General features: G+C 61.8%; 1 protein-coding gene across 4 annotated transcripts in view; it reads right to left on the bottom strand.

Annotated features, from left to right (window-relative positions):
* ABR (ABR activator of RhoGEF and GTPase) overlaps positions 1-18,990 on the bottom strand; it is a 39,432-nt gene that overhangs the window by 15,044 nt on the left and 5,398 nt on the right. Inside the window, exons 1-9 of one of the 4 annotated variants that reach the window (XM_057415210.1) lie at positions 14,744-15,006; positions 10,006-10,190; positions 5,291-5,395; positions 4,644-4,829; positions 3,846-3,953; positions 3,072-3,132; positions 755-807; positions 463-603; positions 6-127 (exon numbers count right to left, since the gene is read on the bottom strand). In XM_057415210.1, the coding sequence (XP_057271193.1) occupies positions 6-127; positions 463-603; positions 755-807; positions 3,072-3,132; positions 3,846-3,953; positions 4,644-4,829; positions 5,291-5,395; positions 10,006-10,190; positions 14,744-14,804 (1,022 nt within the window). In that variant the 5' untranslated portion in view covers positions 14,805-15,006. Of the gene's footprint in view, positions 1-5; positions 128-462; positions 604-754; positions 808-2,757; positions 2,972-3,071; positions 3,133-3,845; positions 3,954-4,643; positions 4,830-5,290; positions 5,396-7,176; positions 7,474-10,005; positions 10,191-14,743; positions 15,007-18,990 lie in introns of those variants that run through there. The other 3 variants (XM_057415201.1, XM_057415215.1, XM_057415222.1) reach the window with 3 other exon arrangements.

Here is an 18,990-nt window from a genome sequence, read left to right as displayed (position 1 = left end):
CTTACCCCACCGCTGCCTTCTTCAGCTTGGCGCAGAGCAGCACGTCGGTGAAGAGGAAGACGTGCCGCAGCTTCCTTGAGCCCTCCGACAGCTCCACCAAGAAGCCATCCTTGACAAGCTGCCGGGTCTGTGGGGCAGCAGGGCTGGGGTGAGAGCAGGCAGGGAGCAAAGGCCAACAAACCGCAGGGGACGGATGCTGCTGTCCCCCTCCATGACTCAGCCATTGGGAGCATGGGAAGGTCTATGTCCTCTGGCTATTTTGAGTCCCATATGCTCAGCAGGGTGCTAGCAAGCAGCAAGGACCAGTAGAACCCTAACCTTGCACCCTAACTGCATCTAGAGGAAACCCTCCATCTCCTGGCCAAGCACCATGGAGCTCCCCAGGGTGGAGACACCAGCCATGGGCTGGCAGAGGGCTCAGCCCTCACCCTGTGCCCGTCACTGCCCACCCCACTGGCTTACCTCCCCCTTGGGGGTGGTGACCGCTGTCCTCCGGGGATCTATGTCCTCATTGATGCTGGAGAGGAAGTTCTGTGAGATGCGGAGGGCATCCTGGAGCAGCGGGTAGTCGGGGTGGTCAGCTGGGGTGTGCTTGAGGAGGTCCTGGAAGGGAACAGGTACAGGTGAGTGGCCAAGGGCACTGCCCTGCCTGCCGCACCCACCCCGGAGACCCCTCAGCAGCACTCCCCATGGCTGCGGGTCCCCAGGAGCAACAGGGCAGAGTCCCCCACCCCAGGACTGGTGTCACACTCACATGCAGGACGAGGGTGCTCCGCGTCACCCGGTCGATGGGTTTGTACAGCAATGCTGAGGGGAGAGAGAAGGTGTCAGCAGCCACCCACCAACAGGGCCCCGGCCCCTCTCCCACCCATGAGAGCCAGGACCACATCCTGCAGGGGCAAGGATGCACATAATGCACAGAGACCCCCCACATCTGCACGAAGCCCTGGGTGAACGTCTGGGGTCCATTCTGCACCATGAGTGGACCAGCAGTGCAGGTGTCTGTTGGGTCCCCACTGGGGTGACTGCAGCATGGTGCTGGCCAAGTAGTGCTACACACAAGTTGCTCTGCTCCAGCCATGGTCCCACATCGGTAAGGTCTGTGTCAGCCCTGGGACAGGGCACGATGGGGACACCAACCCAGGCACCACGGGCTCCTCCCCTCTGCTGCCACACATCACGGGTGGCAAAGCCAGAGGAGCTGTGCGAACACACAGCGTTCTGCAGGACATCCCCACCATGACTGTGCCAGCATGGCCTCCCTGTGGGGCGAGGGCCTCCCTCCCGGCTGTGGTGTGCACACCGGCACCACCAGCTTTGCCTGCGGTGGCTGTGGGGCGGAAGCTGCTCATCACCACCAGCAGCCTTTTCAGTTTCCCTTTTGGCTCAGCAGCAGGTCTCATCCCTGACCTGCCCCTGCCGGGCTCTGCCACCCCATGGGACACCCCATATCCCCCCACTCCAGTCAGTCCTGGGTGCAAGGGGAACCCAGGCTGCTCCAGCAGCAGCAGAACCCCCACCTACAGAGAACACAGGAGGACCAGGCATCCTCCCAGTGCTGCTGCCCCATGTTCCCTCCTTGCAGCCCCCCATGATTACATGAGGCTCCATCCACAGCAGGGGCACACAGCTGCCCCGTACACAGGGCACAGACACCCCCTTTCTCCTGCCATGCACCTTCCCAGCAGGAAACCAGCCCTGGGAGCTCTTCAAAGGCACATTTCACCCCAGGCAGCCAGACCCTCCTCCTCCTGCCCAGCTCTTTGGGCAGGCAAAGGCACAGGGCACACTGACAGTGCTGCTCCCCATACCCAACCACTCACATGTCCCCCTGACGGCTTACAGCCAGGCCGATGCCTCTGGGTTTTCCCTTTGCTTCTGAGCACTTCCTCAAACTGCCAGGGCCAAGCAGGGCCTGGCTTTGGGCTGGGGAAGAGGGAAAAGTGCTGCCTGCATCCACTCTGTCCTATGAGCTGCAGGGGGTTCCCGTCCACTTTCCCCACAGCATGCTGCCTCACGATGCCCAGTCCCGAGAGTGGAACCCCTGTCCTGGTACAGGGAGGTGAGGATGAAGGGCTGGACCATGACCTGAAGGCTGCATCCCCCACACCTGTGCCAGCAGGTAAAACTGGAGCCCAGCTCCTTGCAGCAGCCATCCTCTGGGATGCAGGGGGGCAGGCAGGGTATCCCTTCCTCATTCCCCCACCCTAGATCCAGGGGGAGGATTCTGCCATCGCTACAGGCACTTGCAAAAACACCATGGAGCCAGGGAGGGGCTGCCCCAGTACAAGAAGAGCACCAGGCTCCTCACCAGCACAGTTCCACCAGCCTGGGACCCACACGCAGGCAGCAGGGGCCCAGCCTCAGCAGGCAGGGATGCCCAGTGCCTCTCCTCCCCAGCCACGCAGAGATGAGCATTCCAGTCCCACCGTGCTCACCGCCCCCAGCAAAGCAAGCAGGGAATCCTCCCTATCACCAGCCCCCCCAGAACACAGGGATCCCCAGCCCCTCGCTGTCCCATCACTGGCACAAGCCCCTGCCCGCAGGGAAGGCGAGCGCGTGGCCGCGTATGCCGGAGCCAAGATGATTCAATAGAGCCTGGAACAAAGCCGTTCCCAACTTCAGGCTGCAGAACACGACACAGCCTCCAACACCCACCCCCCCCCCCCCAGCAAGGACAGCGAGCCCCAGGGCCAGTGACCCCACAGCACCGCTCCCCAGCAGCACCTGAATGCAGAGCCCTCCCCCTCGCCTCACCGTAGGTGCAGTTACAGCAGAGCCGGACCACAACGAGGATTTCCATGGCAGCCCCGTCTCCACGCAGCCATCTCTGCGCCCCGCAGCAGCTCAGCCCGGCTGCGGCACGGCATCGGCCCCTCAGCACGGCGCTGGGTGCAGCGGGATGCGGTGGGCAGCGGGCGGGGGGCTGCCGTGTGCCCCCAGCATCCTCAAGAGCCGTACCCCCCCCAACGCTCCCTGCCGGCTCCGCGCACGGGAACACAAAGGGAGCTGCTCAGTAATTCATCCGCGCGCAGACAAAGGCTGCGTCCCCCTCCCCGCGCCTGCCGTACCCTCCATGGTGACGGACGTGTGGCTCTCCTTCGAGTCCTTGGGGCCCTTCACCTTCAGCTCCTAGGGAGGGAAAGGCCCATCAGAGCAGCCCTCGGGGGGAAGGTCATTGCTCAAGGTCATGGCATCCCCCCCCCTCACCCTTCCTGCACCCCGATACCTCCTCCCTGCCCCAGCCAGGCCATTCTGGAGGCCACGCGTGGGTGCTGGGGTGGAGGTGTGGACTGTATGGGATGCCAGCAGCAGCTCTGGCTGTGCCCAGCAGAAGGGACACGATGGACCCCTCTAGCACCCTGGAGCAGGACTCTCAGCCCCACAGCAGCACAGGGAGGCTGCTGGTTCCACTGAGCTGCTGTGGAGGGGCCGGAGGGAAGAGGGAACAAGCCTGAAGCCACAGAGGGTCCCGCTGCTATAGGGGAGCCAGGCATGGAGATGCAGCCAACAGGAGACGAGCCACAGGTGCCCAGTACCCAGCATCCATGCTCAGTGGTGGGGCGAGCAGGAGAAGACTATGCTGGCACCCCAGAAATTACAGCAACGAGGGCTGAACCCAACCTGAGCTTGCACAAGCTGGGGGTAATCCCACAATATGCAAAGACCACAACCCTCCCTCACAGCCACTGATGCTCCTGCCCTAGGACAGTCCCTGAGGGTCCGCAGGGCAGGGACAGCATCTCCATGGGGCAGATGCGGTTGTCTCAGCCATGGGACAGCATTCTCTGCCCTGTGCCAGGACAGCCTGGTCACAGCAGCCCTGTCCCCTCAGCCCAGCTTACCTCCGAGATCTTTTGGAACTGGCAGTTGCTCTGGCTGCACTTCTCTGCTGTCTCCAGTGCGATTTTGTAGTTATCCACAAAGGCTTTGTAGACCCCCAGCTGGCTGGCCTGCGGGGAGCAGGGATTAGCCGGGCATCCAGTGGGATGCTGAAGCCACCCACAGTGTGAGAGGCCAGGCAGCCACGGAGGGGACACTGCTCAGAGCTGTTCACTCCCAGCAGGACATGGGCAGGCCATAGTCAGCAGGGGCACACGCTTAGATCCACAGGGAGAGTCCTCTCCCACAGCAGGATGCTGGGGCTCCTGCCCAGCCCCGTGCCCCCACAAACCTCCAAAGTCCAGCAGAGAGGAAATGAGAGCCTGGACCCTGGAGGCTGAAGCTACAGCCACTTCCTGGCACCCTTCAACCTGCCCTCTCCTCTTCCCCTCCCCAGCATGGCCACAGCACCATGGGCACAACCTCTGCTCCCATCACAAGTCTGAAGCAGCAGCAGGACCCAGAGCATGGCCCTGGAGAGCGCAGACAGCAAAGAGGCAGCAACCTGGGCGCCTGCCAGCCCCATGGTAAAGCCACACCATCCACCTCCAGCCAAAACCCTGCCGTGGCTGCTCCTGGAACCCGCTAACTGTGGGCATCAGTGCAGGCAGGCAGCAGGGACTGCTGCAAGGATGGATGCAACAAGTCCCATGGCCACCGGTGAACAGATGGCAGGGCATGAGCTGACCCCACAGCATGGTGCTCTATCTCCCTGGCCCTCCTCCTCTTCCAAGTGGAGCAAGACCTGGGGAAGGCCATACCAGCTTCTGGAAGAGGTGGCCCATGGTGACGTTGCTGTCCCACTGCTGCACCTTCGGGCACAGGCTGTCATAGAACTCCTTATGGATCTCATAGATGTCCTGGATCTTGTAGAAAATGGTCTCAATCTGCTGGAGGGTGAGGACAGGCTGCGATGTTGTGGCTGTGGCCTTCAGTGGCTTCATAGGCTGCCAAGGGAGGAGAAGAGAGCGTTTGAGACTAGAGTTGAGGAGGGAACATTGAGGTGAGGGGGATGTGAGCTGGCAGCAAGGATGGGTCTGGGCCAGCAGCTGGAGCAAGGGGCTGCTCCCAGTCATGCATCCCCACAGAGCTCCCCATGGCAGCGGTGAGCCCACGTTGTGCAACAGCATCTCCACCACGAGGGCCAGTGAGCCCGCAAGAGGAAGCGGGGCTATAAATACTTCCCCACCAGGCACACAAGCAGCAGGGGAGGTGAGACAGGGTGGCTGGGACAGAACAAGGCTGGATTCAGCATCACTCCTGCTGCATTGTTCCTGCACAGGTAGCATCTGGGCCAGGTCTGCCTGGGGGAGGCTGTCCAGGAAGATGACTCCCATCCATCCATCCATCCATCCATCCATCCATCCATCCACCCGCTAGGGAATATCCCTGGGGGGGCTGTGCTCACCAACAAGAGGGCCTCCAGCTGATTGATGTAGATCTCCTCACTGGCCAGGAAACCAGAGAGCACCAGCTTCCGCATTTCCAGGCCTTTTCCAGCATCTCGCTCACCCTGTGCAACACAGCAAGGAGCCTGGCTGAGCCAGCAGGCAGCACAGGAGGACACCCCTCATCCCACCAGCCCGTCCCTGCGTGGGTATCCCCATCAGAGACAGGGAAGCTCCATGGCAAGGGCTGGGCACGTGCCTGCCGGGCAGCACAGCCAGGCTGGAGCCAGCTGGGAAACCAAGGGCTGCACCGGCTTCGCTCCCCTCCCTGCTCCAGGCTGGCCGAGAGCCCGGCGCTGCAGGCAGCATTCCAGGGTGGTGCACAGCACTGCAGGACCCTCCCAGGGCAGAGTCCAGAAGCGCCCAGTGAAATCATGCCCGGCGGTGGAGAGGAAATGGCCTCGAGTTGCGCCAGGGGAGGTTTAGGTTGGATATTAGGAAAAAATTCTTCACCAAAAGGACTGTCAAGCACTGGACAGGCTGCCCAGGGAAGGGGTTGAGTCACCAGCCCTGGAGGGGTATAAAAGATGTGTAGATGTGGCACTTAGGGACGCGGTTTAGTGTTGGAGTTGGCAGCGCTGGGTTAAAGTGGGACTCGGTGCTCTTAAAGCTCTTGTCTAACCTAAACAATCCTGTGATTCTGTGGTGCTCCCGCGTGATCCAGCACCACCCTTTCCCCAGCTGAGGCTTTCCCAGGAAAGTGCCACCCCAGAGGCACTGGGGCAGGTCCTGGGCTGTATGGGGACCCGCTGCTGGCAGCCCAGTTAGTGCCCAGGTCTGCTGCAGCACTGACGCTCCATGACCCATGACTCCATGAGCAGGGAGATGGGTGATGCATGGATGGGCTGGGGGACTCTGGGACCCTCAGCCAGGCTCCAAGGCATCCCAGTCCCTGGACCGCCTTGAATGCCCAGCATGCCTTGGATCTCCACTTAAAAACCACACTCAGGAGCCAGGCTTTGCCACCCAAAGAAGAGCCATGGGTGGGCATGCCCATGGATCAGCATCTCCCTGTCGCACCCTGGCACTGCAGTGCCCACCCTGCAGCTCCCTGTTAATGCCAGGACACAGCGACTGGTGCAGCAGCACAGGGGTGCACGGGGGGAGCAGGTTTGTGCACTGGGAGCTTGTGGGCTCTTTGCCACCAATTAGTCACAGGCTCTTCCTGCTTCCCTCAGCCTGGGCCCTGCGCGAGAGCTGGGGAGATAAGGGGCCCGTCCACACCCGGGCCCTGCAGCACCCCATAGGGATGATGCCAGCTGGACCCCTGCAACCCAGAGGAACAACCATAAGGTGGGGCACAGCAGCCACATGCAGGAGACCCCAGGGAGAACTCCAGCCCTTTGCCAGCACCCTGAGGGCACGCAGGCAGGGCGGGCAAGAGAAGGGTGCCGGGCTCCACATGTGCCAGCACATGGGTGCCCCCGGGGCGACCTCCCAGCACTGGGGTTTGGGGTGGTTTAGGGGGCGCTGGTGGCCATGCAGTGGGGCAGTGACAGAGTGCGGTCCAGCCCCTTCCTGAGCATCCGGCACCAGCTCTGCCAACCCACACAGCCCCCCCCCCCCGAGCAGCACGCATAACCCCACTCCCCATGGGAACAAGGCTGGGGCTCACCCCACTCTGTGCAAGCACCCACTGAACCCTTTGCACCCGCTACCCTGTGCAGCCCCGGGCCGTGCCCTGGCTGCAGGCAGTCCCGGAGGAACAGCGGTGATGCTCCTGCTCCCCACCAGCACCCACCACATGGACCCCAGAAGCTGCCCCAAGTCCTGGACATCACCAGCAAGATGCCCTTGTCCCCCAGCCCCACCACCAGCACAGGAGTGGGGAGCCCCCGCTGCCCACCTTCTCGCCGGCCGAGAACGGAGACACGGGGCTGGTGGGGGTTCCCGGCTCAGAGTCATCTTCATCCTCCAGCACTTTATCCAAGTACCCTATGGCCTCCTCTTCCTCCTCCATGGCCGGCTGGGCAGCGGGGATCCCGCGAGGCTCCGAGCGAGGGGCTCACACGGCTGAGCCAGCTTGGCCTGACTCAGCCCTGGCCACCGGCCACCGGCGCGGGATGAAAGGAGCCATTATGGGATCCCCGGTGCTCCCGCCTGCCACAGCTCCGGCCTTCAGCCCGGGAATCCCGGGGAGGAGGGGGGGGGGGAGCACAACCGGCCCCAAGGGGTGGTGGCAGCGGCCGCCCTGGGGTCAGCAGCGGTGGCACAGGAGGCAGCGGCTGGCGCTGCGCTCACCCCCGGAGGGGCTGCGGGTGGTGGAGGGCCGCTGCCCCAGCCAGCCCCGCCGCTCCGCCCTGCACGCTCGCTACAGGAAATGCATCTCTCGGCGCTGGAGGTGGAGCTGCCTCGCCGGCGGCGTGTGGTCAAGGCTGAGGCGCCCCGAGCCGGTTCCCGCAGCTCCCGGGGGAAACCACGGGGAGGGTCCCCGGGAGAGCCCTGCATCCTCACCCAGCAGAGCAGGCGGCAACACGACAGCGCCCACCCCGCCCGAGAGGGACCCTTGGTCCCACCGTGTCCCGCGGGCGGGCAGACAGACCACAGGGATTGCCACCGGCAAAAGTGACCTTAGAGGGCACCAGCGTCACCGGGTACCATAAGGAGACCTGGCTCCACGCCCCCAGAAGGGACCTCTCTCTACCCCAGAGGGGACTCGGGGCAGGATAACGCAGCTGACACACGTGCCTCCCCACAGCATCCCGCATGGATCAGCGCTAGCACTTCACTGCTGCCCCAGCCTGACCACAACCGAGGGGCAGCCGGGGAACAGAGACATCAGTGTTGTGGCACCTGTGAGGGACAACATGGGCCCTGGAAACGGGGCAAGAACGGGCTGGAGGAAGGGAGACTAACGCAAGAGCTGTTTCAGCAGTTTCCCCCGATCCTCTGCAGCAAAAAGGGAACCAGCAACTGCATCTGTTCTGCCTCCTGTGCCTGTCCAAGCCTGGAACCAACCTCTGCTATGAGAAGTGGGCAGAGACACAGACATGGGGACTTCCAGAGTCTGTGTCCAGCCCCGTGTCCACACCGCAGCTCATGCTTTGCTAAGAGGGGTCTATGCGAGGGCACTGAGCCCCTGCCTGCTGCAGCCAGGTCTCCAGAGGGCAGAACAGTCCCTGCCCAGGGGAAAGCATCCACAGTGCCAAACCCAGAAACACCTCTCCAAGCAGGGGCTGGGCCATCACCTCACACCAGGTGGGAGGAGAGACAGGATGTGTCTGCACCCAGCATCTGGCTGCCCCAGATGTGGTCACAGCTGCCCCAGAGGCTTGCAAGAAGAGATGCCCCACCAGAAACCTCCTCCAGCACTCCAAAAGGCAGTGACACCAGTCCCACCCCACCAGAGAAGAGCAATGGGGTGAGCCTGGCACCCATGACACAGCAGAACCCACATGCAAGCTTGTGCCCATCGCAGGGCTGGACACGCCGATTAAACATGCTGTAAGCAGATGGTGTCCCACTAAGCCCTGACACAAGCAGCTCTAGATAAAGAGATGGAGGCAAAGCCGGTGCTGAGCTCCGACACTTCCCAATCCTGTTAGAGCCAACCAAGCCAGCTTCACTGCCTGCATCCAGCTCCACCAGCCCCCAAGAGCACCGCTTTGCCAGTGACCCCTGGGGTTTTCGCCAACTCTGCTTTCCCAGGGATATTCTCCCCTATCCCAACTGGCTCCTGGGATGGAGCCCACCGCCAAAATCCCGGCGTCAATGCTCGCGGGGCTGTGCCCAGCATCCTGGTGGGGTGGGACAAGGGGTGCTGAGCCCGGGTGGTTTGAGCCGGCCCCGGGGCAGGGTCCTTCCCGCAGCAGGGTGGCTGCGGTCCCCAGGGAGCGCGGTGGGGCGGCGCTGGGCGCCGGGAGGAGGATGCTGCGCAACGGCGGGCCCCGGGGAGGAAGCCACACCTCTCTCGCCTCTTCTGCCTCAGCATCCGGGTCAAGGCTTAACTCCTTCCACGACAGAAACCTGCACGTTTCCCAGCCTGGCTTCCTGCCCCGCCTGAGCCCCAGCCCTCTGCGGGACCCCGGCAGCACCCCTCCACAGGCCCTGTGCCGAGGGGCCAGGGGCATCCGATGCCCTGCCAAGACCCCACCGGTCCGGGCACAGAGCCCCGATGTTCCCGAGATTTACATGATCTTTTATCCTGGAAAAATAAAGTTTTCCCTTCTGTTTCCCGCCCCGCAGATCTCCGACCATCCCTCCTGTGAAATCCCGAGGATGCTCTCGGGAGAGCAGAGGGAATGGAGGGGTTAAATCCGAATTCCCCAGAAGGGGGGACCCATGCAAGGGCTCCCTCCCCAGCCGGCTGTTCACCTCCAAGTGCCGCTAGATGGAGCCGGCAGCGCGGCGCAGCGGCTGCCTGCGGGCTCCCTGCGAACCCCACACTTCTCACCCAGCCGGGCTGCGCTACAGCATCCGGTCCCTTCTCCCCGATCAGTCCGTGCCGTCGTGGCTCCGCCGCCGGGGCAGGGACACGCCATGTCCCACCGACATGGCACCACCAGCAGCAGAACAGGGTGCTTGCTGTACCCCAGAGTTTGGGATGCCAGAGGACAGTCCCGCAGGTCACAGCAGCATCAGACCATCAACAACACTGCTGACACAACCGAGCGGGTACCCACAGCCCCGGCTTCAACCACACCCGGCACAGAGCTCCGCATCCCGGAACACCTACCCCTGTGCTGAGGCTGTCGGTGGGTGTAGGGGAGACACCGTCCCCGCTGTCCTGGCCGCGGGCGCTGAGCTGGGGGGACATGGTGGGCGATTCATCGATGTAGGGCATGGTTTCCGAGCCCTCTGGCAGCGCCTTCGGCTCCTCGTTGCCCTCGGCGTCGTACTCGTCTGCTCCATAGTTGAAGTCTGCCAGGGGAAGAGGATGGTGTTGAGCATCCATGCAGCGGCATAGCCGACGGTCACCACACAGCACACCACAAACACCCAGTTGTGGGTCACCTGCAGGCAACAGACCCTGTGTCCAACACCCGGGACCATGCACAGACACACATTCCGGCACCCGCAGCCCACCCTGGTCCCACCAGCCTCGGCTGCCTGCTTTCTGCCCGCTCCAGCAGGCAGAGCATCACAGAGCATCCTCAGCCCCACAGGGCATCCTCTGCTTGACACACTTCCCTAAATTTGCATAATTAACGGCACAGAGAGGCCTCGGGCCTCCTCTGTGCAGGGACAGCTGCTCTGCCAGACGCCCTGGCCCCACACTCGTGGCTCTGCCCTGCCTGCCCATCATCCGCCATCCCCGTGCCATCCCTGGGGAGGGAAGGAGCTGGGCTGGCAGCCACAGCCACCATCCTCCCTGCTTTCCCATGCCCATCCTCCTTGGAGAGGGGGAATGGGTGCCAGGGAGGATGCCTGGGTCCGCAGCATGGAGGACATTGCCACTCCCCTGGTAGAAGGCGGATGGTTGACAGCTCCATGGCGGGTGGGCAGCTTGGTGGAGCAGAAAGTGTCTGCTTTCCCCAGTGCCGGATGAAGCCACCACCACGCCAGGCCAGCACCCACTTCTGGATGCCTCACACTGTCCCTGCTGCCCATGTGTTGCCCTGTTGCCCACGGGAAACCATTTTGGGGAGCTGGAGCCCCAGGTAGGAGCTAGGGGGTCCTGGGGTCTGCAGCAGGTCCCCAGGGCGCAGAGGGGGGGACCGGGGTACATCCTAAACCGTTACCATGGAAACGGCATCAGCTCGGTGGCAGCGGGAAGAGGTCTGCAGCAGCCCCGAGATGCTGACAAAGGGGAGGGGGAAGGGAGCACGGCTGCGGCAGGGGCAGCCTCGGGGTGCAGCCAGCACCCGCCCCCCAGGGACCTGTGGCTAAGACCCCCCCGGCAGCTCCCAAAGAGGCGGTGGGCACGGCCTGCCCAACTCCATGGAGCCCCTCACTCCCCTTCACCCAGCAGCTCCATGGCTGTCCCCATAGACTCCCTGCGTGCAGACAGCAAGGAGACCCAGACAAGACCCTGGCTGATACCCTGGCCAAAAAGGGGGGCACAGGGGCTGGAGCAGTCGTTCCAGACCAAACACTGCACCACTGACACTTTGTGCCCCCACAGCTCTGCCATCCCAGCCAAGGAGTCCCCTGACTCCCACTGACACTGCTCAGCACATGAATATTGCATTTGGCTTCCTACTGGAAGTGGATAAATCTTTAAATCAGAGTACTGCGAAGCCCGCTCAGGCTGAGAGCCCTGCTGGTGACAGTGGGGAGGGGTGGGGGTCCCATCCTGGATCTGCAGGTGGGATGGAGGAGAGCACTGACATGGTCCAGATGCACCCCAGCTCTGCCAGGACACCCCAGGACACAGTTGCTTAGGTCTGAGCAATTAGTAGCTAATAACCACACTGCAGAGGCTGGGGAACCACCTTCACTTGGCCACTGCAGCCCAGTTCAACCCAGGAGCTGACTGGGAATGAACAAGCTGGATGGGGATCAATGGGGTTCCCCCTTGGTCCTCAGCTTCCAGGGAAAGGTGATCCCTGGTTTTAACCTATTCTGCCTCCTCGTGGTGGGGTGTCCCTCGTCCCTCCTGCTTTTGATAGGTCCCAGCTGGAATACCTCCAGGAAGAAGACAGCATGAGGTGCATTAGTGCTGGTGTCCCCCCATGATGGACACCTCCCCAGAACACCCACCCCACACAGCACCTCTGAGATCAACCAGGCACTGTCCCTGAGCTGGGGATGCCCCAGAGAGACCCAAACCTCTCAGCCAAGCTCCTTTCCCTATCAAGGGATCTAAGGAGAGCCAAGCTGCAGAGAGGACAAAGCTGCTGGTCCCCACCAGGCACATCAACGTGGAGGCTCCAACGCCTCGCCTCCACCAAGGCCAAGATCTGCAGCTCTAGACTTAACAGCAGGGTGGGAAATAGGGCACCCAGAGTGGCACCAGCACTGTGGGAGACCTGGCAACCAGGCTGGGTTGACTTGGCAGCGAGGTAATGAGGAACACAGCGTTAATGAGGTGGCTGGGGACCCTGGGAGGTGACACCCACAGCCCTGCAGGGAAGAAGGTGGCATCGATGGCACAGACAGGGAAGGGACTGGCCTGTGGGATGCAGGAATGACCTGGCTCTCAGGCAGCCATTGCTCCCAGTTGGAGCAGATCTACATCCCGGTCCCAGCATGGAGCTGGGGATGAGATGTACAAGCAGTGCCCTAACAGGCACCCAAGGAGAAGGAGCCTTCACTGCTCACAGGAGCGAGGATGGAGCTCTGTCCCTACAGCTCCAGCTGTGCCACCAGAGGCTGTTCAGTATTTATGGGGAAGGCCAGGATCTCTCCAGCACCCGCTGCAGGGAGGGAACCAAGCACCACCGAGCAACCAGGACAGGCAAGGCGAACACTGCTGGGCGAGGGGACATGGAGGGTCCAGCCTCTGCATCTCCCTGCCTGTGGGGTGCTCCTGCCACCCAGCCAGCTCAAGCCAAGCGCCTCCCTCCTCCTCCCGCAGCTGCACTGCCCCTGCAGCCTGTTCCTGTGCCCGTGCCAAAACCCAGTGCTATTTTTGCTCCCGTTTTTTAGCAGCAGTGGAAATGCTCCTGCTCCACCCCAACCAGTGGGGACCGATGGGAGGGAGGTGGCCTGGACCAGGGGAGCCGCTCTAGGAGGGTGAGGACACCCTGACCTGAAACAGGCTTGTAACCCCAGCTCCAGCACAGCCCCTTGACCCTGAGCTGGACCTAGCCCCACAATGCAGCAAGGGTTGGTGCCCATGAGATGCTGACACCATCAGGGCAAGGGTCCTGTGGGCTGGCATGTGGACCAAGGAAGGTGACAGGGCCAGAAACACATCCCCACAGGGGATTGTTTTCCCCAGGGAAAGGATGTTTCTGCTCTGCCACATCTTCCCAGCTAATGCTAGCACTATGGTCCCCAAAAGGAAGCACATCCAAGGGCAGTGGTTGGCTCCTGCCCAGTCCAGGCAGAGGCAGCACAGCCACAGCAGCTCAGGGTGGCATTTTCTTCCCTTTCCAGGCAGATATGTGCTGTTCCCCAACACCGCAGCAGTGCATCAGCACACCCTAATGCTTGCCCATCCTATCCCAGTGCCAGGAAAAGCTCAACATCCGCATGGAGCCTCTGAGGTTTTGGGGAAACGCCACGATTTCCCTGTGCCTGGGTGAAAATTCACCATGACAACACGGATGCGTGAGCTGGCCTCGGACCTGCCTCCGCGGGCCTCCTCCAAAGGGTGGCTCAACACAAACAGCATCTCCTCCACACCATCACCACCTTCCCCGCTGTGACGAAGGCCAGACCCTGTCCCACATCCCCCAAAACATGGACATGCCAAACAGCTTCCTCCGCACCTTGGCAAGAGCGGCTGGAGCAGGATTCAGGATGGCAGAGCCACTGCTTTGCAGAGATGCCTGCGGCTGGGAAGGAGGGTGCGGATGGGCTGGATGCGGCCTCCGGGCTCCATCCCAGCCGCCTGCACAAGCTGCACCAGACCCTGGGACTGCTGCTGCTGGATGTGGCCCTCTGGCTGCGGGTGTTTGGGCTGGAAAAGTTGGGGTAGCTCAGCCCTATGCAATGTGCTTCCCCAGCAGCCCCTGTCTCCCTCCAGGGAACAGCAGATGCCAGATCCATGAAGGAGGCACCGTTCCCCCTTCTCTGGATCATCCCACCTTCCCACACAGCCATGCCAAGCCTCACTGCCCCACAGACACCAGGCTCTGAGCTCAACACTGCACTCCAAAACCCAACTCCAGGGTTGAGCCCATGCAGCTCGATGCTCCCCCAGAATGACAACAGGGACCCTGTGACCGAGTCCCCACATCCCCTAGCCATGTCCCTGGTTCCCTTGGCTGCTGCTGAGAGAGCTGCCATGGGATCAGGACCAGCACAGCTCCAGAGCTTGTTCCTCCCTGCTGCCCATCTGTGGGATGGAGGGATTCGCACCCCTGGGATGCTGCAGGACGCCCCCAGCCCCTGGGTACCAACACTGTGTTGCCACAGCACCCTCTGCTCGGTGCCTTGGAGCTCACTGCAAAAATCACTGCTGGGGGAGAGCTGCCTTCTCACCGCCACAGAGGGATGGGGATGGGACGCGGAGCATTAAACATCCACATCCCCAAGGACCCCCATGGGCTGTCAGGCTGCTCCAGCCCCAGCGAGACCCATCACACTGAGGCCACCATCACCCATCCTGCTCATGCAGAACACGGGGGGATGCTGGACCAACTCCAGTCAGGACTGCCCTGCCACCGGGATGCTCAGGGAGGGGAGCACAGCATCAGCTGAGCCGGGGAGCCCCCCGCACAGCACCCCCAGCACGCACAGCATCCCCAGCACGCACAGCATCCCTCCCCGGCGCGACGCAGCATTACACAACAGGTAGTGGGGACCCAGCACCCCGGTCCGTCCCCCCCCTCACCACCACCCCTCCAGCCCAGGCCACGTACTGCTGTAGAGGGTGTCGATCCAGGAGAGCCGCGGCAGGCCGCGGTGGCTCAGCGGCTCCATGCTCAGTGGGCTGTGCCGGCTCAGCCCCGCCAGCCGGCTCTCATCGCACAACAAAGGCAGCGGGCGAGGGCGGGAGGCGGGGGGCTGCGGGCCCCGGCGGGGTTGGACGGGAGAACCGGGCACACGGCGGCTCTGCTGCCAAGGGTGCCCAGGGAAGGAGGTGCTGCCTGGCAATGGCAGCGCGTCCCGCCTCCCGCCCCTGATTGCCGCGGGGAGCCGAGCTCAGCGTCCCCCCCGCACGCAGCCACGCAGACCCCTCCGCGGGGGTCTGGGGACCAGGAGGAGGAGGAGGGGATGCTGGTGGTTAAGGGGCATAGGGCCGGCCCCCAGGCTAGCCCAAGGAGAGTGAGGAGGAAAGGGGAGTCCAGCATCATCACCCCTCCACCATGGTTTTATCTCCTTCCTATCACCCTGTGCCCCCTCCCCATCAAAACCTCACCAGCCCCTCGAACCGGTAGGGCTGAAGGATACAGGCGCCTCTTGGCTCTGGCAAGCCACGGAAGGAACCAGGACCTCCAGGAGCTGACCTGCCCCACACAACCAGGGTCGGCAGAGCAGGGCACAAACAGGCAAGAGTTAAACCACCCTCCCCAGCTCTATGTAGCCAAAGGAAATATAAAGTGCCAGAGTCATCAACCCCAATATGTCAGGGCGCCAGCCAAGCGTTCAAGTGCAGAGACTGCCCTGGTTCAGCCTGTGCCGGCACCGCTGCCCCTGTCCCGGCAATGCGGGCAGTATTCCCTGCCAGTGCCCTCGGCTGCATCTTGCCTGGATGGGCCTGGAGCAGATGGGAACAGGGCAGGACGGATAATGCTCCGCCAGGCACAAGGGGAAGGTAGAGCCACTGGAGCATGAAGTGCCAGGACACGGGTGGCATCGGCAATTGCTCTGTCTGGGAAACGTGAGAGGACGCTGCCGAGGCACTGCCACCATCCGATCCCTGCTCCCAGGTATGCCCACGCTGCCTGGACATGCAGCCAATACATTTTGGGGAGCGCAGGAATGCCAAGGCTGTGGTACATGGAGCCACCGGCATCCAGGGTGAGGAGCCACTGCTGTGCCGGCACATTCCTGCCTGCCGGGGGCTGTAACCAGCCCAGGCATGGCAAGGACCCATGCCACAGCCACCACCCTACGCACTGTGAGTCACTGGGTGCTGAGTCAGAGGGTGCAGCCACATGGCTGCTATTTCACACCCCTTGCCTGCCCCGATCCCAGGTATTTCGGGGAGCCCAGCGCCCCGCACAGCCACCCCAAGGGATGCTGCTGGGCACCATCACCCCTGCAATGCCTGGTGCCAACACTTCCCTTGTCCCCAGGCCATTAGCACAGCGCTGTGCCCAAGGGTGGCCACGATGTGACAGTGTCTGCTGCTCTCCATCTCCTACCAACTTGCCCATTTGCTCCTGCCTAGGCTCCAGGTACCACGGCCTGTCCTTGCTCTATCCATTAAAGATTCCAATAGAGAGTCCCCTCCATCTTCCACAGCCAAACCCTGCAGCCCCCGCAGCCCCTCTCGACACAAGGCCCTGCCACCCAGCACAGCGAGCCACCAGGAAGGTGACAGTGGTTTGGCTGAGCACATTAACCCTGTTCACAGCAGGAAACCACGCTCTGGGGACACCACAGTAGCACCAACGGTAGCAGCATCAGCAATAGTAGCATCAGCATCATCAGCACAAGGTGCAGCTGCTCCCCCTCCATCCCGGTGGCTGCAGAGCCATGGAGTGGTTGGTTCTCCAAGCACAGCTCATTGCATGCAATCCAGAGGTTTTTCCACGTTCTTTTCCCTGCCAGGCACGCTTCCTGGCCACTCCTGCCCATTCACTGGCTGGTCACCCCCCGTGTAACACCATGCAGCACCACCACAGCCCAAGCTGGCATGTGTCTTATAGCCTGGTTGGGTGGGTGTCCCAGGAAGCCTCCCCATGCACTGGGATGCCCAAATTGTGCTGCACACACCAACCCTGGCACAAACCAGCCCCATCAAACCACTGAGCTTTGTTTTTCACTTTGGTTTCCGTGCTGTTTTCATGTTTGCCAAAACAACAGCAACAGCCAAACCCCCAAACTAGCAAAAGAGCCTAACCTCCTTCCTCTCCACAGGGCTGGGGGGGGAGCACCTGCAGCCCTGCAGTGACACAGAGCAGCCCTGGGTGTGAGGAGATGCTGTCACCCATGTTCTCCGCCTCCAGCTCCAACCAGAGCACAGCTCCAGCTGGGAGCATCGCTGCAGCAAGAGCCAAATCCCGAATCCCACAGCTCCTCCCTGCCATGGGCCAGACCCACGCTGCCCGCCTGGCGTCTGTCTAGCCCCTGCCCACCAGCCCACACGTTGCTATTTAGGGACTCTTGTGCAAGAGGTTCTTCCAGCCACGGCCACATGAACCTCGGGGCTTGTCTAGGGCCGGGCTGGGGCTGGGGCTGGTGGTGGAAGATCATAGAATCACAGGATGGTTTGTGTTGGAAAAGAGCTTAAGATCATCCAGTTCCTGCCACGGGCAGGGACACCTTCCACTAGAGCAGGTTGCTCCAAGCCCCATCGAACCTGGGCTTGAACACTGCCAGGGATGGAGCATTCACAACCTGCTTGGGCAGCCTGTTCCCGTGTGTCACCACTCCCACAGTGAAGAATGTATTGCTTATCTCCGACCTAAATCTCCTCTGTAAGTTAGAACCCAAGCCAGCCACCAGCCAAGAGTCCACGTTTCCGAGCTCCTTCAGCACCCGCTCTGCTGGGCTCTTTGGGAGGTCTGGGCTGTCCCCACTGGAGCACAGCAGCAGTTCTCTCCTTGCCAGAGACTGCAGAGAGGGAAAAGAGGAATAAACTTAGATGTTTCCACCCTCTCCACCAAGGAGGGCAGCAGATCCTTCCTGCTGGGTGTCCTGAATGTGCTGTTCCTCAGCTGAACTCAGCATTAAACTTCTCCCCCAGCATCACTTTTCTGCCGGATGGAAACCCTGAGGTCTGCACTGCATCACCTCTAAACTCCACTCACAGCCCCAGGGCACGGTCCTGCAGCTCCCCACTCTGCAGGGAGCCAAGCAGGAGGCCTAAACTGAGCAGGTCCGCCCCCAGCACACATGGGGAAGAGGGCAGAGACCCAGCGCAGCAGCAGTGCCCTTGGCTTCTCAAGATACCAGACAAAGAAGGAAAGAAAGGTGGTGGCTGCTTGCAGGAAAACACCTCTAAGATTGATGAAGATGAAGGCTTGAGCCAGTTATCGCATCACGTCTCTCTTCTGAGAGGGAGGAGACTGTGGCCATGTCTGCCAGCGCTACAGCCCCAGGCTGCTCCTCTCCACCCAGCCTCAGTGCCAGCACTGCTGAGACAGCTCGGCCAGGTTTGCTTCCCAACACAGGCCCTGCAAAGGATCAGGAAGAGGTGTTGGTTCAGTGTCAGAACAAAACCCACCCATGGCAGAAAGCCCTGGTCCAAGCACAAAGCTCTCCCTGTGTGCCAGAGCTTCAAACAATCCCTGAACTGGGATTTATCTCGGGGCGGATCTGCAGGACATCCTCTGTGATTCTGCTCAGGCTACAGCCAAGAGAGCCAAGACGCGCTGCTGCTGCTCTACTGATCTACATATGCAAATTATCTCGCTTAGCAAACACAGATAAAGTCACAAGGGGTGGGGAAGCCAAGTCAATCTGAAGACGTCTCTCGAGGATGCAGCGAGATCCGTTCGCTCCCTCCTGCTGCTCAGCCCTGGCCAACCTCCCAGCGCCTGCTCAGCGGGACAAACACAGCCGTGCCATGAACCGGGACGCAGGCACTGTTTTCCTGGGATGGATGCACACTTCAGTGAGCTGCCTCGGCTAAAGCTGGCTTCCTTCCCTCTAACCCAAGGGAAGCACAGGGAAAAGTCAGCACGGGGGAAAGCATCTCCCTCTGTTCACTGCTGCAGGGCTGGCCACAGCAGACCAGCATCCTGCACCAGAGAGAGCAGAGCCATCCACTGGGATCCCAACTGGCAGCATCACTGGGCAGGAGGGGAGGAGGAATCAGCCAAACAAAGAGCCCCACTGCACAGAAGTGTCTTTCCAGGGGAAAAGAAAAACCAAACCAGATTTCAATAGACTTATAATGCAAATGTATTCAGGCCCCGCAGGGCACTTCTGGCTGGAGCCAGCCACCTAATGAGGGCTTCTTCTGTGCCCTGCTGCTGCCGCTGCTCCTACCTGA

Source organism: Pezoporus wallicus, unplaced genomic scaffold (genome assembly GCF_028554395.1).
Source record: "Pezoporus wallicus isolate ANWC-B61680 ecotype Strahan unplaced genomic scaffold, APGP_CSIRO_Pwel_v1 contig_8517, whole genome shotgun sequence".
Lineage (NCBI taxonomy): Eukaryota > Metazoa > Chordata > Aves > Psittaciformes > Psittacidae > Pezoporus > Pezoporus wallicus.
The sequence above is the reverse complement of the archived record's forward strand: the minus strand, read 5'-3'. Positions and strand labels throughout refer to the sequence as shown.